The sequence below is a fragment of the Nuphar pumila genome, chromosome 13 (genome assembly GCF_984573655.1).
Source record: "Nuphar pumila chromosome 13, dmNupPumi1.hap1.1, whole genome shotgun sequence".
Taxonomy (NCBI): domain Eukaryota; kingdom Viridiplantae; phylum Streptophyta; class Magnoliopsida; order Nymphaeales; family Nymphaeaceae; genus Nuphar; species Nuphar pumila.
This window is the reverse complement of record NC_143261.1, coordinates 69316891-69333764: the sequence shown is the minus strand read 5'-3', so window position 1 is coordinate 69333764 and position 16874 is coordinate 69316891. Positions and strand designations below refer to the sequence as shown.

The following is a 16874-nucleotide window of genomic DNA, read 5'->3' as shown; positions in this document are numbered from 1 at the left end:
TTTTACTTACTTCATAATTAGTTCATTATTTGATTAGTTCACATTTTTATTGTTCAAGATTAAGTAGTAGCTATTACATGGTTTGTCACTCAGTTAGTTAGTTAGATAGTTAGTTTTACTATTCTGTCTTGTAGTGGTCTGTTATTTCATGTTAGTTTAATTCATGCTTTTGTGATATGTGTTTATATTGACCTTCAATTTTTGTGTAGTTCGCTTTCTCATTTTTCATGTTTTGTCTTTTGATTTTTGCAGGAAAGCGTTGGAACGTGCAGTAGAGCTATTTTCGTGTCCTAAAAGTACCCTCTGAGGTCTCCTCAGGCTCTTAGAAGTGCCCTCAGAAAAGCAAAAGTTCAAGAAAACATACATTACCTTAAGAAGGGACAAGAAGACTCTATGCACTGAAGACCTTTCTTTTAGTCTTAGATTAGGGTTTATTTTATTAATTGGGTCTGTAATAAAACCATTTATTATTCTTTTGTTTAAGCCCTCTGCGTAGGGCAACACTCTCTTGTTTATTTATTTAGTTAATTAATTCTTTTATTTTTGGCAATAAAGCGTAGTATAGATTGTGTGTTGAATACAAAGTATTTCCCGTTCCCTGAGATCAACCCGAACTCCACCACTCGTGTGAGCTGATTTTTATTATTTGGTGTCTGACTTTCACACTTGTTTTCATTAAAAATATTGTTTTAAAAAAGGTTTTCATAAAACTCACACCAAATTTTAATCACAATTCGACAATCGAAAAGTTGGGAGGTTGTTGCCGTGATGATAGGGTTGACGTTGAAGATGAAGATCTCGCTCTTGCTTCTCTTGATGTGTAAACCTTATATGCAACCAAATACTTTAATATGCATAGAATACACATCATCTGCTCTAATCATAGTTGTAGCGACCTCTGGGTTATATTTTGGTACTTGAATATGTTTTAATATTCTGAATTACTTGGAATTGGTATAGACTTACCATACTCTTAGAAGTATGATCCTTTAATGATGTTTTGTTCAAGTTCTAGATAGTGAATGTTGTGGAGCTGGTGCAACATCGAGGACTAGCACTCTTCGAATGATCCAGGACCCAACTTTGTGTTTTGAATATTCTTAACATTTTGAAAAAGATGATGGAAATAATATTTTTGGTTTTACTCTGATAATATCACCCTTCTAACCCACCCGAAATTGTTGAAACTCAGATACAACATTAAATTGTTTTTTGCTGTCATTATTGAAAAAGAAAAAAATTCATTTTTTTTGGTAAATTTTTGAGCTCTAAATTTCAGAGCGTGACAGAGTGTGCTAAGGACAATGCTAGAAGCTTAGCTTCATCCTTTTATTAAGTGAAACTTGGATGCCTTGTTAGATCTCAACCGTACGTTGATTGCATTGTGAAGGTGGGAAAGGTTTCTCAGCAAACGGTAGGCCGCCCATATCCCATCTATGGGTTAGAATCACGCAGCCACCAGCTCTCAAACCGAAAATTCAGGTTGTATATTGAAATAGTTCAGATCCGTACTACCCTTAACAATCAAGATTCAAGGCATTACTGATGTAAACATGCCGGTCTCGGTTCTGAACCTAATATAGGGAGCAGCTAAGCCGGATCTGGATACATGCAATCGGTTTTGGAGTTTGGTCAGGCTGGAGCTTAGGATTCGGATGCAGGACTTGATATACTGAGTTCAAATCCGATTATTAATCAGATCCGGACTCTGGCTACCGAATCCGATTAAATGGATTCAAATTTAATCGGATATCCGACCTGAACCCGAACCGTTCCTATCCCTACTGACTGCACTGTGGTCTAGGCCAGTGACCAAATCGATGTAGAGTTGATTCAGCCCAAGCCCGGGTCAGCCAGGTCAGGACGAGTCGAGTCTCCCCGAGCCGTACGAGTTGGATTCGTGGTTTTGAAAATTCAAAACTCCCCGGAAGCCAAGCCATTTTCGTTTTGGCGAGGAGCGGAACGAGAACGACGCGACGCGGTGGCGATGAAGGGGAAGAGAGAGATGCAGTCGCCAGAGGAAGACGACGACTTTGGTTGCTCCCGATCGATGATGGGTTCTCTCTCTCTCTCTCTCTCTCTATCGTTTTCGTCCTTCTTCTATTTATGTCTTTAAGCCTTGAAATTTTCGGGTATTTGGTGGTACCCACGGAAAATTTCGTCTTTAATCTCTGTTTGCTATCTTTTTCTGTTCTTAATTTTGATTTTTACATAGAAAATTTCCAAGGATTTTGCTGTTTTATTGCATTCTTAGGGATGGTCTCAGTAGCAAATTGAGGACTTTTGTTCTCCTAATGGTAGATCAATTTGGGAGAAAGATTTCCTTCTTCTTATGCATAAAGAAGATTTCTCGTTGTGCGAGATATGGAGGAACTGCCCATATTGTATGCCGGAATTGTGGACTCTGTTTGGTTGAAAATGCTTTGAAAAGTTGAGCAAATTTGGCCATTGGAAGATCGAAATTGGTGTGGTTTGAATACTCTGTGCGCTGATAAGTGAATTCACATTGTTTCCTCTTTGGTATTTAGGGCAAGGGGGCCATCCGATCTCAGGGATGTACAATGTTGTAGCTGCGGTAAGCGGCTACAATGGGTCAGAGAGGTTCAATCTCATCAAGCTCATCAGCCAAACAGGTGCCAGTTACGTGGGAACATTGACGAGAACGACATCGCATTTGGTGGGGAACGGAAATTTCTTGATTCTGTAGTTGGCATTTCTCTTTGCTTGTTGTTGGTGTTGCAAAATGCGGGTAAATGTTTGTAATTTTTCGACATTTCGTTGTGTAGGTATGTTGGCGATTTGAAGGGAAAAAGTACAATTTTGCAAAGAAGTTTGGGGTTACAATTGTGAACCATCGGTGGTTCGAGGATTGTTTGAAGGCTGGGAAGAAGCTTCAAGAGAGTCCTTATACCATGTTGAGGTACCACAAATTCACACGATATAAGCAAATGAATTTTAATTCATGACCTAATGTTTCTGTTGAGCCTGATATGATTGGTGTTCTCATCTTGTCGTAGTATATGGTGGCCAAAACCCACCAGAATATGAAAAAATTGTTATTGTCCTAATTTCGTGAAGGTACTGGGTTTTTTGCATTTTGTAATTCACATTGAGCTGAATTTCTGGGTTAAAATCAAAACTTATATCCTTCTGAATTTAATTGCTATTTCCAATTATGTAAATCGCTGGTTCAAACCACACATGAAGGTAGGGCATTTTCCACTGATACATATACATCTTCTGGCTATCTCCTTATATTTTTTGTTCTTTATGTTAATATAGAAAAATTACATAAAACACCACAGTAATGGATGAATTCAGCATATAGAAGAGGTGGGTGGAGGAATTCCTCGTCTCAGATCACTTGATCATACTTACCTGTAATAATAGAATATCCACAATTTTGTTAAAGTCAGTCTAACTATGCATACTTTAGTTGATTCCGTACACTATGGCTGCTGTTATGAAGAAAAAAAAACATTTCTTAGCCTAAATTTTTATTACACTCAAAAGCTATGCAACCAAGGATTAGAGTCTCTATCCAATGCAACTATGTCAGTTATTTCTCATAATTCTTGAGTATCGAGTAAATATATTCATATTTCTAGGTTGTCAGTTTTCCTTGTCACTTTCACGAGCCATTGTTTAGCTTATGTTCTGTAACATGTTATAGGCCAGCAGGGTTTTCCTTGGTAGATGTATCTTATATTATAGTAGCTGAGAGTTTCTTGCAGCCCTAGGGTGAGCTTTTCATCGATTCTGCATCCTATAATTCTAGGCTGCAGTTTGGAAGGTTGTAGATATCTTTTAGTAAAGTGGTTGGTGAAACATTCACTCGTATTGTATTTTATGTACAACTAAGGATCTTTATATGAATCCCATTCTTCATTTCCACTAGGTTAGCAGCCATAGAACTTAATAATATTATTTTAAAAATTGTATAAAAGTAGTATTAGGCCATCTATTGCTGATAAACAAATGTGAGCGCTTTTCTATATCATGGATTCATGATTTGTTTTTTGAAAATGCATTATGCTTCCTATGGCTGAATAATTAGTAAAAATGTCATACTGATTATCATATCTCTCACGATTTTTTTCGACATTTACGTGCTTATACTCATGTCATTTGCAGTGGTGAGGATATTGGCCCTTTACTATGGGAAGCACCTGCTATTCTCAGTAGTCATGGGCAAAAACAAACTTTCCAGTCATGCTTAAAAGGGAAAGAGTTATTAGATGTGTCCAATACCTTCAATGCGGCAGAACTTCTGGAGATTGATAAGCGGTGCTCAAAAGTGGAAGGAATGACTTGGTCCAAATCTAGATTGATTGATGAGGTAACTCTATAAGTTTTGTATATTATGACTCATTCTTTTATGCTATTGTATCTTTAAGCTGCACAAGTAATACAATTTATGAGTTGACTGGGATAGGTAGAATATCTGAATTATCTCCACATCTAGAGGAGTTTTATGCTTTTCTAGCTTTACAGAACACTTCATTTAGTGCTGTTCTTTCTGATGTTTCTCTATTTGCTAGTTCCATTACATCTCTTTGTTGCATCAGGTTTTACTAGATTATTACCCTAATTCAAATGATAGAGTTTGAACAAAAAGCTTAACATCAAATTGCTAAATGCCCTAGACAACCTGCAAAGATACATTTCCTGAACTTCTCTAATTTTTAGATATCTCCATACCTTTTACACATCTTAAATTTGCTTGAAATTGTAAGTGAAGGAAGCATATATTACGTGAAGAGGATTTAAGTGCCATCACCAGACATTCAAAATTTTATTTAACAACATAAATTTGATTTATACATTGGTCATACACAGCAGTTTGAACTTCGGAACAGAATTGAGACCACATTTATGTGATATTTTGAGAATCTTGCTGTTGGCAATATCTGTCTGTTGACTGCTTTGAACTTTTTTTTTAAAACTTGTTTCTGAGTTTCCTATTTATATTTCTTGGCACATAGATGTGCAATCTCATAAAAGTGAGATTTCTAAACATTAATGTTACAAAGATTTAACCTATGAAAATGTGATAATGATGGCCATGTTAATTATTGGCACATTAAAGATGTGGCTAAGCAACTTCTAAAATGTGCAATGATTGAATTTCTTATCAACAGTCCATATGGATTATAACTGTTTAGTTATACACTGCCGGTCCCAAGTCCAGACAAAGGAGGAGGGTTGCGATAGGCCAGTGACAGCCAACATAAAAACATTGTCATACCCTATGAATATGAACCAATATGAGAATTTCGTTGGGGCGTTCCCTACTGAGCGACGCGCTGTACTCTATAGGCTCGGAGGCAGTGATAAATGGGCAAGGGTTGCTAGGTCGTCGCCCAGAAGCGACGCGTCACACCGACGCCCGGGTGTGGTGTCAAATAGGCAAGGGTTCCCTCACTTTGTTGGACGGGTGGGGGTAAAGAAGTTAGTCCAAGACCATAAAATTAGGTTAGCCACTTGGAACATAGGGTCTTTAACTGGTAAGTTGGTAGAGTCAGTAGATGTTATGTGTAAGAGAAAGATTGATATTTTATGTCTACAAGAGACTAAATGGGTAGGTGAGAAAGCAAAAGTGATAAAACCTTGGGGATATAAGATTTGGTATACAAGAATAAATAGGAATAAGAATGAAGTAGGGATTGTTATGAGTCATGAGTTTATAGATAATGTAGTCGAGGTCCGTAGGAAGGGTGATAGGATTTTACTTATTAAATTAGTATTAGGTATGAATATTATTAATATTATTAGTGTTTATGTACCTCAAGTAGGTTTAGATGATTCCATTAAGCGTTAATTTTGGGAAGATTTAGATGGAGTAGTACAAGGGATATCTTATGGAGAAAAGCTTTTCATCGGCGGTGACCTTAATGGACATGTAAGCATTAGTAGGGATGGATTTGAGAGTATCCATGGAGGCTATGGTATAAGAGAAAGAAAGGAAAGTGGAGAAAGGATTTTAGATTTTGGTTTATCCTATGATATGATCTTAGCAAAATCTTGGTTTAGGAAGAGGAAGTCTCACCTAATAACATTTAAAAGTGGGGTTAATACGAGTCAGATAGATTGTTTCCTACTTAGAAAAAGAGATAGGGGTTGTTGCACCGATTGTAAGATTATACAGGGAGAAAGTATAGCTACACAACATAGAGTCTTAATTTTAGATCTTAGAATTAGACAATGCCGCAAAAGAGATAGACATAGGATAGATCTTAGAATTAAGTGGTGGGCACTGAAAGGAGGTAAACAAGGAATGTTTGTAGAGCAGGTAATTAAGGAAGCTTATTGGTGTCTCGAGGAGGATTCAAAATCAATGTGGAATAAGATAGCGGGTGACATAAGAAATGTGGCTAAGGAGGTATTGGGTGAGTCTAAAGGCGGTGCATCGCTTGGTAAGGATACATCATGGTGGAACGAGGATGTCAAATTAGCTATTAAAGTTAAAAGAGAGTGTTATAGAAATCTCAGTAAGAGTCGTGATAATGCGAATTTGGAGAAGTATATGATAGCAAAGAAGAAAGCTAAAAAAGTAGTTCGAAACGCAATGGATAAGGTATATAAGGAGGTTTATGACAAGTTGGATACCAAAGAGGGCGAAAAGGATATTTATAGGCTTGCAAAGATGAGAGATAGAAAATCGAGGGATCTGGGTATGGTTAGATGTATCAAAGATGAAACACAAAGGGTTTTAATTAAAGATGAGGAGATTAAGGAGAGATGGAAAGATTATTTTGATAAGCTATTTAATGGAAGTCGTGCTCAGGATCTTGGAGACTTCTCCATTCCTTTTCATGAGATGAATCGTGACTTCATACGCAAGATTCAAAAGAAAGAAATTACAGAGGCTTTGAAGAAAATGAAATCAGGAAGGACAGTTGGCCCAGATGGTATACCTATCGAGGCTTGAAAATGCTTGGGAGAGAAAGGTTTAAAATGGTTGACAAATCTTTTTAACAAATAAGATACCTAATGAGTGGAGGAAGAGTACTTTGGTGCCTCTATATAAGAATAAGGGTGATATACAAGATTGTACAAACTATCGTGGTATAAAACTCATGAGTCATACTATGAAACTTTGAGAGAGGGTGATTGAGTCTAGGTTAAGGAAGGTTGTCATGATATCGGAGAATCAATTTGGTTTTATGCCTGAAAGATCAACTATGAAAGCTATACATCTTCTTAGACAACTTATTGAGAGATTTAGAAAGAGGAACAAAGATTTGCATATGGTTTTTATTGATTTGGAGAAGGCATACGATAGAGTACCTAGGGACGTTCTTTGGTGGACAATGATGAAGAAAGGTGTTTCTCTCAAGTACATTAGTATAATTAAAGATATGTATGAAGGAGTAGTAACCAATGTCCGCACTTGTGGAAGGGTGACAATCAATTTTCCTATAACGGTTGGGTTACATCAAGGATCTGCTTTAAGCCCTTTCCTATTTGCTATAGTGATGGATGAGCTTACGAGATCAATTCAGGAAAATGTGCCGTGGTGGTATGTTGTTTGTTGATGATATTGTTTTGATTGATGAGTCTAAAGTTGGGGTTAATACTAAGTTAGAATTATGGAGACAGACATTGGAAGCAAGAGGTTTTAAGTTGAGTAAGAGTAAGACAGAATATATGGAATGTCGGTTTAGTAAGCAACGAAGTAGTGATGGGAGTGTAGTGAAGCTTGGTGAGCAAGAAATACCGGTGGATGATTGTTTCAAATATTTGGGATCTATCATTCAAAAGTATGGAGAAATTGATAGAGATGTAAATCATAGGATAAAGGTTGGGTGGATGAAATGAAAAAGTGCAACTGGAGTGTTGTGCGATCGTAGAATGCCATTGCGGTTGAAGGGAAAGTTTTATAGGATGACTATTAGGCCCACTTTACTATATGGTACGGAATGTTGGGCTGCCATGAGACATCATATTCAAAAAATGAGTGTAGCTGAGATGCGTATGCTTAGATGGATGTGTGGAAATACAATAAAAGATAAGATTCAGAACAAGGAGATACGTAAGAAGGTAGGCGTTGCATCCATTGAAAATAAGATAAGAGAGAATCGTTTACGGTGGTTTGGACATATTCGACGAAGGCCTAATGATGCTCCAGTTAGAAGGATGGAGAAATGGGAAAATATATTAGTTAAAAGAGGTCGGGGTAGGCCTAGGAAGACTTGGATGGAGACGATAGAAAAGGATATGAATGCTTTGAACCTCACCGAGGACATGGCATTGGATAGAAATGATTGGAGGAGAAGGATTCATGTGGAAGACCTAGAATGATTTTTTTTTTTTGGTTCATATCGCCGACCCCAATTGTTTTGTGATGAAGGCGTAGTTTTTGTTGTTGTAGTCCATATGGATTATCAGTTTAGTCACATTGAAATGTATAGTTCAGTTCATTCTCTAGAAAGGTTATGCAACATAAATATGAATGAATCTCTGACCAGTTATAAAGGTGAACCTGGGAGCTATGTCAAACACTTTAAAAAACTTGGGTGCGGTGAGGGTATATATATATATATATACTATGTCACATGGGTGCGGGTGTGACACGAGTGTGGCACAATTGTAAAAATTTTGGACACGGGGACTCGGCTATATATATATATATATTTTAAAATAAATAAATATATATATATATATATATAATATAATATAATATATCTTGTGTGCATATATGTGGATATTGTCCTCTAAAGTTTGGCACCAGCATGAGTGTTTTTATAAACTTTGCAAATTGTACTTTTGCCCTTGCAGAAAGGGGAGTTCGGGGGCTCACACTGATTTTTTTTTCTGGGGCTTATGTTTGAGACTCATGCTATATATATATATTTTAAAAAAAAAATATAAAAAGATCATTTTTTTTGTTTTTTACCTTAAAAATGGATATTTTTGGACTCAGTCAATGTTGATCGAGTCCAAAACAAGGATGGACTCGGCCTCGACTCGTTGACCGAGTCCGGCTCAGCGTTGACCGAGTCCGGCTCGGCGTTGACCGAGTCCGACTCGACGTTGACCGAGTCCGGGCCGTGTCCGAAGCCGCACCTGTGTCCGCACCCGTGTCGACTCGGGTGCGGCGCCTCCCTAGCCGAGTCCGTGTGACATAGTATATATATATACATATATATACATATATATATATACATATATATATATATATATATATATATATATAATTTTTTAGAGTTTAAGTTAACACTAATGAAATAAAAGTGATTATCATATCATCAATTCATCATGCATAAATTCATGCAATAAATCAAATTAACAATCCACAATTGCTATTCCTCATCAATAAATACTAACACCACACTGGTGTGGAGGTGCGGATATATATATATATATATTAGGTATGTATGCATGTATGTATTTATATATACAATATAGATAAATCTGGACTTGGTTAGGGTTAATTGAATATACTTTTGGACAGAAATGAACCTCAGTGTGGTTGACATCACCAGACACAAAGGAAGACATGTCCAAGTGTTGCACCTGCCTGGGTGCGGGTGCGGTGCCCTGTTAGAAGAGTCTGTGTTACATAGCCTGGGAGTGTGTTTTAGATGCTTCTAGATATTGTGCCATTGTTTTTCTGTTAAGCCACACTTTTGATCATCATTGAGATTTGTTGATAAAATTGTTGACATACACACCATATACATGCATGGACACATACATATGTATGTGCAAGGACACATGTATATGCATGTGTGTACATATGATGTACATAGGTATGTATTCATATTATGTTAATATGTTCATGCTGTATACACATGCATACAATAACATGAATACACATGGAAAGAAACATTTATAAAAATAGGCCCTGGATGGATAAAAGATGCTAAAAGTAATAAAATAAGCTTGGTGTACAAATAAAAAGATTAAGAAGGCATTTACATCCTGTGGAAACAGTGCTGTTTTTGCAGAAACATGTGCACTTTCTGCAGGTTCCATGTCCAAGATGAACATGGGAGTGAGTCTCCTTAAGGAAGGAGGGGGGAGTGTTGGGGTCAGATTCATTTCTCATGGAAGGATGGTCCATGCAGAGCCTCCTCTTCTTAAGAAAATTGTCCAAACTGTTGGCAGACCCATAATCTGTTAACCACCCATTGTGCATCAAGAATGTCACAAGACCTGATTTGCATGCACAATAGAAGAAATGCATTGAAATGACATCTATTATTCAGGAACTCAAATCCAACCCTCATTTTGGTATTGGTAGGAGCCAAATATGGGATCCAACATCAAGCTGATTTGCATAATTGACTAGGGACGGGCTTGGTTTTGCACTCAACTTTGGAGTCTGAGCTAGATTCAGCTTGAGCATATGCCCATCTTGGTTGATTAGCCATGGTTGGCCATGTGGTCTGCTTTTCTATTTCCACTTTTGTGTTTCAAATTGCCTCTGCTAGTCCTGCTGGGCTTCACATCGGACAGTTTTCAAGTTGTCAGAAAACTGTATTTTTTGGGGGCAGTGCCTTTCCAATAATCTATTTGTTTTTAGGATTATGTGGGAAACTAATTTTATAATATTAGGGTGGGTATTTACTAAACACTATTACTTATGCCAAGAGAAATATGATTACTTGAGTGATTCATGATTCATTAATTTTCATGTTGTAGTTGCAGATGATCATTGGTTTCATCTAAAATCCAAATAATAAGTGGTTAAAATAAATTGATGCTTCTGCTGATGCTAATACTTTTTTTTAATCTAAAGTCATCTTCTTTATCTGTCAATTAACTTTATTGTAATTTTGGAATGCAGAATTTATCTGATTCAGAAAAAAATATAAAAAGATCACGTAAAGTTGCCAAAAAGGAATTGGTGAAAGATAAGAAGCAGGAACGCAGATTGAACAATGGGTATCAACCTTCAGTAGTGCCTGTGGAGCATCTATTTCAAGCGAGGGTAATGTGTATAGTCTATAAACCTCTATCATAAATGTCTTTATATTGAAAAAGTTATGGTGCTTTTGATGAGATTGCATTTAATGAAAGGACCCTTTTATAGCTATTCTTTCAGATTATCATTGATTTTGAATCTTGAAATGCATAAAAGTTGTTTTCTAAGTAGTTTAGAGCAACAATTACTAGGCCCATCAGAAGCTTCCCCAAAACCTCCAAAAACCAAGGGAACAATAATCAATGATCATTGGAAGTAAAAGGAACCCTTGAAACTTACCTGTTGTCGGACCAATGGATGATGTCAGTGTGCACAATCTCTTGAAGGGTGATACAGTGGAAGCTGAAAATATGGATGGCAAAATGTCAAATGTTAACGAAATAACTTCTTTGAAGTGCTCGTCTCTGATAATGATGCTGTTTGGAGTTTGGATTGGTCATGTGACCTAAAATCAGTGCATTTATAGAACAGAGCTAAGAAAAAACCCCATGGAGGTTCCTGTACTTTTTTGTCTGGTTGATAAAAAGGATCCCATGGTAGCCATACCCATTAGTCATGGCATAACTGATTGGTTCAGGTTTTGACTCTGGACTATATCTTATACTATGTGAAAGAAAAGCAATGAACACTCTGGAGCAAGGTTGTAAGTGTCATATCGTTACCAATATCAGTCGGGCCCAAAGTTACACTGTATCGTATCTTATCATAAATGTATCATAATTTTTAATAAAAAAATTCAAAAAATCAAAAACATCAAGAAAAATCAGAAAAAATAGCAAAAATTCTAAAAAAATTATCACAAGAAACAATGATGAATTGCACAAAATTTTACGTGAAAAAATCTATGAAAACTATGAACTATCTGACAATATCTAATGTTATCTAAGAAAGCAGGAAAATAACAGGAAAATGTAGGAAAGGAAGAAAACTAGAACACAATGGAGAAGAGAATAACTGATTCTTATCCAATTCAACTGCCCAATTACAAAGATAACTCATCTATAAATAGATGAATCTTTTCTGATTCTAAATCCAGCTTATCTAAATAAAAGTTTATCGAAAATCCAACAAATTACCTATTCTGATAATCTTCTAAAAAGATCAAACTTATCGTAAAATATGGATCCGATATAATGATCCAAATACAAAAATATTCATAAGCAAATAAAGATCCAAATATGCAAATGGATCCAAGTGGACACTTATGAACCTGGGTCTTTTGCTTTGCTCTGCATCAGATAGGAAGAGAAAAAATAAAATGTCCCAAGGCAATAATTATTACTTATAGCATCTTTTCTTGAGTCTCATGAGATTCGGACTCTCATGCAAATGAGAGAATGACTCTTATTGGCATTGGCTAAACAAACATCAGAAAATGATTGGTGAGAAATGGAGTCTCATTTGCCTTTACAAATGAGAGATTCTTTCTCATTTAAATGAGCATCAGAATCACAAGGAACCTCAGGTGATTCTGATTCATATGACTTCACATCAAATTTGACTTGGAATCACATTTGGATCAGCCTACCAAATTTGCCCTTAATGTGATCTTCTAAAAAAAAGGTTATTACTTAATATGCACAAAGATGCATAATTGCACATGAGGCAGGGAACAACTTGGACGGCAAATTGATTTCTGATTTCTTAGTCTTCTCGCATTATGCCAACATTTGGTTTTTGTTCAGTTGTTGGTTTCTTTCAGTTATCTGAGTCAAGAAATAATATGTTTCTTATATTTGCTTCATTCACTTGAGAGATCTTTGAAAATGCTGAAATGTGCCTATTGGTCCTATTCTGATGATTGAAAGGTTTTCTTGATTTTCTTATTGTGCAGTTGATTCTATGTTCAGATATTTTCAACATGATTATTAGATTATGCATCTGTTAACCTTTCTTGCTTGTTCTTTTGAATTGATGGAAAGCTGACCCAGGTTCCTATTTTATGGACCCTATCCAGAAAAAGAGTGCTGGTAATGTCACAGGGAGCAGTTCTTCCATTGCAAATCCAACTACGTCCAATGAATATCATTATGGAAAAAGAACTTCAAGGAATGCTCACTATGTTCATATTGTTTTGGACTCTATCCATGAAGATGATCTTGTCGGAAATAGTAACCAAGGTTTTAACAGCAATGCTTTTTCTCTTGATTCTGGTAGTTCAAGAAGGGACAGCATAGAAATATTACAAACATCAAATTCAAAATTGTTACATGATGATAAGGAGAAAGATAATCTTGAATATGAAGGATGTGCTTCTGTAGGGGCATCATGCAGCATGCCTGCATCTGCAGAAATTTCTTGTGCTATTTGTTGGACAGAATTCAGCTCAACCAGGGGGGTGCTGCTCTGTGGGCATCGATTCTGTTATTCCTGCATACAGAGCTGGGCTGATCAAATGGTAAACACTATGCACATAAGCAAGCTATATTCTTAACTATTTGTGATATATTTTGAGGTTTGAAAATTTTGGATCTGCTTGCAGGCTTCAAAAATGAAAGAATCAACGTGTCCCTTGTGTAAGGCCTCCTTTGCGTGCATCACAAAAGTGGAGGATGCTGCTTCTTCTGATCAGAAGATATTTTCACAGACTATTCCTTGTTCTTCAAACACAAACATAGTCTTGCTTCATGGGGGTGAAAAGAATATGGAAGACCTGGTAAATACCATTACATTCTCTGCTTGATGAATGGCCAAAAACTGTTCACAGGAAATGCAGCGGATTCTTTCACTTCATAAGAATAAAATTAGTCTACTTTAAATGAATTGGATAACTAATGAATTTGTTGTGTGTGCATGCATGTGTACGTGTGCGTGGACATGTGTGTGCATGTGTTATGTTTTTTCCAGTGTCATTGATATTGCCGATATATTGGAAATATCATGATATTTTCAATATATCGGCAAATTATGTTTATCACGATAAATATCGCTACTGAAAGGGAAGGAAGGAAAGGAAAAGAAGAAAGGGTTGAAAGGAAGGAAAGGAAAGGAAGAGAAGAAATGAAGGGAAGGGAAGAAGGGAAGGAAAGGAAATGAAGGAAGGAAAGGAAAAGAAGGAAGAAAAGAAAGGAAAAAGGGAAGGATGAAAAGGAAAGAAGGAAGAAAAGAAAGGAAAAAGGGAAGGAAGGAAAGGAAAAGAAGAAAGGAAAGGAAAGGAAAGGAAAGGAAAGGAAAGGAAGGAAGTAAAAGAAAAGAAGGGAAGAGAGTCTGTTTCTTTCATTTTTCTATTTTCTGTATTTCTACTTATTTTTTAGTTTTTTTATTTAATTTTTTACATATTGCCAAGATATTCCTGAGATTTATCTACTTTTGAAAATCTCTCCGAGAAATACCCTCGCCAAGAAATTACCTTTAACGATGTAAGTGACTATGGTTGGTTCTAAAAGATTAAACATATTTAAAATTTTCATGGCTGTCACTTTTCTCTCTTCCATGTTGTTGTATATATTTTATTCGCTGATGGCCAGAGACTGTGGATATACATCTCTATGCATGCATGTTGATATTCATGAAACTGAAGATTCAAGGGATCTGAAAGTACATGCCTCTTTTAGCTTACATAACATAGATGGTTAGATGAATGTGAGGGAGGGATCTGGGTGTGTTGTGACTAGGGGTGGCAATCGGGTCGGGTTGGCGGGTTGGTGTGTCAGCATACCTCAACCCGAACTTGACCCGTTTATTAAACGGGTCGGCTGTGGCAAACACGAACCCGGCCAGTTTAATAAACGGGTAACCCGACACGACCCGCCAATCCATTTAATAAATGGGTTGGGTCGGGTAAACGGGTTCTTAGGTTCGCGGGTCAGGTTGGCGGGTTGGCAGACGAGTTGGCGGGTTGGCATACCCCTAACATGAACCCGACCCGTTTAATAAACGGGTTAGGCGGGTCGACCCGTTTATTAAACAGGTTCGTTTTTTCCAAACCCGAACCCGCCTAACAGGCGGGTTGGCGGGTCGTGTCAGGTTTTGCCACCCCTAGTTGTGACTGAACTTTTGATTGTAGACAGAGCAGGGTTACCAGAAACACTATAGGGGTATGGGAAACCATTTCTGAAATGGGAAACACTGTGTTTCCGAAACGTGTAGGAAACACCATTTTTTTTTTTGTGAAATGTTGGGAAATGCATGTTCCATACAGTGGGAACGTGTTTCCCATACATGGGAAACTCGTTTCCCATGTGTTTCCCTTTTGTGGGATACATGTTTCTCATGTCTGGTAAGTTTTTTCTTCTTGTTAAACGTTTCCATTTCATTTCCTAGTAGTTTCCCATTTCACATGCACTTGAAAAACCTAACCTCGTTTGCCGTTTCCATTTCCCAAGATATTTCCCTTTCTGACAACCTTATGACAGAGTCTTCTCTTTTTCCTTTGCTGCATGTGCATGAGTGTGCATTCTGTGCTTAAAAGCATTTGATTATGGCTAATCATGATTTCTGCTTTGCTGCTTTTAACAGGCATTGGCATTCGTTTGTTACAAGTGTGGAAGTGGAGATGCAGATGATCGTCTTCTTAGGTGTTGTAGTTGCAGGAATCGTTGGGTCCATTCTTTTTGCTTAGACCCTCCCTATCTTGGAGTCTCATGGACATGTAACTGGTGTAATCTTAGAAGAAGACCAGCTTATGACTTCCTCTAGTTTTATTGATCGTAAATCCTCTGTGAAAAAGATATGTGCTTATTACTTCTTTGCCATTATTGTAAGAGTAACACACGACAATTGCTATAGGACTATAAAAATTCCATTTTTTTTACATGTATCAAGTTTTTCTTGATATTAAAAAATTTCTTTTTGATATTTATTGTGAAATTTTTCCTTGCCAACAAAAATCCTGCATTCCAGATTTATAAATATGGTCTTAGATGTTTTAGAACTGTTACAGCACCTGTAATAGAACCTGTTATGCACTAGCATGAGCAGCACCAGTTTAAGGGCTTTGCTTTCTGTCTCATTTATTATAAGTCCTTTCCAGTATGGTCTTTTGGCCAAAGTTGCGGGAAGGGAAATATAAATGGGAAGTGCCTTGAAAAGTGGAATGAGGTTTTTGAAAGTGTTTACGAAAACATACTTTCTTTTTTATAATTCAGAATCATACCTTTTTTTTTACAATTCAAATGCATACCTAAAGCTCGCTCTGCTCAAGCTGAGTCTAAACAAGGTTGTTTCAGCTTGACAATGAGCTTGAGCCAAGCTAGAACAAGGGTGTTTTAGAGCGAGCCGAGTTTGAACAGCCTAGGATCGACTCTTGTGCATTCCTACATGTGACAAGGACACTCACCCATAAGTTCTCTTTTTGTGCCCATTATCTCTTTGCATAAAAGAAGTAATCTATACAATTCTTGGCCATATGTCTTTAACCTTGAGTGAGTTAGAGGAATCCACCTCTGTCAGCATTACCCCACACTAAGAACTCCCAGGCTAACATCATGAAGCAGTTCTTCTCGCTTGATCTAAATCTCTCTTTATAAAAATAAATGCATAAATATATGAATATATAAATATATATAAAATAATTGATAGGTTGCAGCCATGGAACCTTTTTTTCTTACTTGATGATATCCATATGAGGAAAGCAGTGTTCCATTATGACTGGATCTTAAATGGTCTGGAACCAAAGAATTACACACACACACACACACACACACACACACACACACACACACACACACACATATATATATATATATATATATATATATTAGTCACGTTGAATCTTTTTTCTTTTTGTATAGGAACAAATAGTGGCCAAAAACATGATTTAAGATAATCGAGATTCCAAGCTTAGAGACATTTTTACGATCACTATCTTTGGAACTTCAATCACCTTACTTCAGGATTTTCGAAGATGCGAAAAGGGTTTGTTTGTGACTGAATTCTCAAGATACAAGGCTTGAACCTCAAGAATGTTATTGTATCACAAGATTAGGTGACTTCTCCTATG

The 16874-nt window shown here is 36.8% G+C and overlaps 1 protein-coding gene across 2 annotated transcripts; it reads left to right on the top strand.

Annotated features, from left to right (window-relative positions):
- Positions 1–1939: 1939 nt before the first annotated feature.
- Positions 1940–15762, top strand: LOC149818624 (zinc finger (C3HC4-type RING finger) family protein / BRCT domain-containing protein). Of its 2 annotated transcripts, XM_089985198.1 has the most exons (9): positions 1940–2057; positions 2529–2677; positions 2787–2920; positions 4135–4339; positions 10796–10939; positions 12891–13053; positions 13195–13331; positions 13416–13589; positions 15392–15762. In XM_089985198.1, the coding sequence occupies exons 1-9, from the start codon at positions 1988–1990 to the stop codon at positions 15569–15571; spliced, it is 1356 nt and encodes a 451-aa protein (XP_089841324.1). In that variant the 5' UTR covers positions 1940–1987; the 3' UTR covers positions 15572–15762. The 2 variants fall into 2 exon arrangements, with proteins under 2 accessions (XP_089841324.1, XP_089841323.1); XM_089985197.1 differs by having other exon boundaries at positions 12891–13331.
- The last annotated feature ends 1112 nt before the right edge of the window (positions 15763–16874 follow it).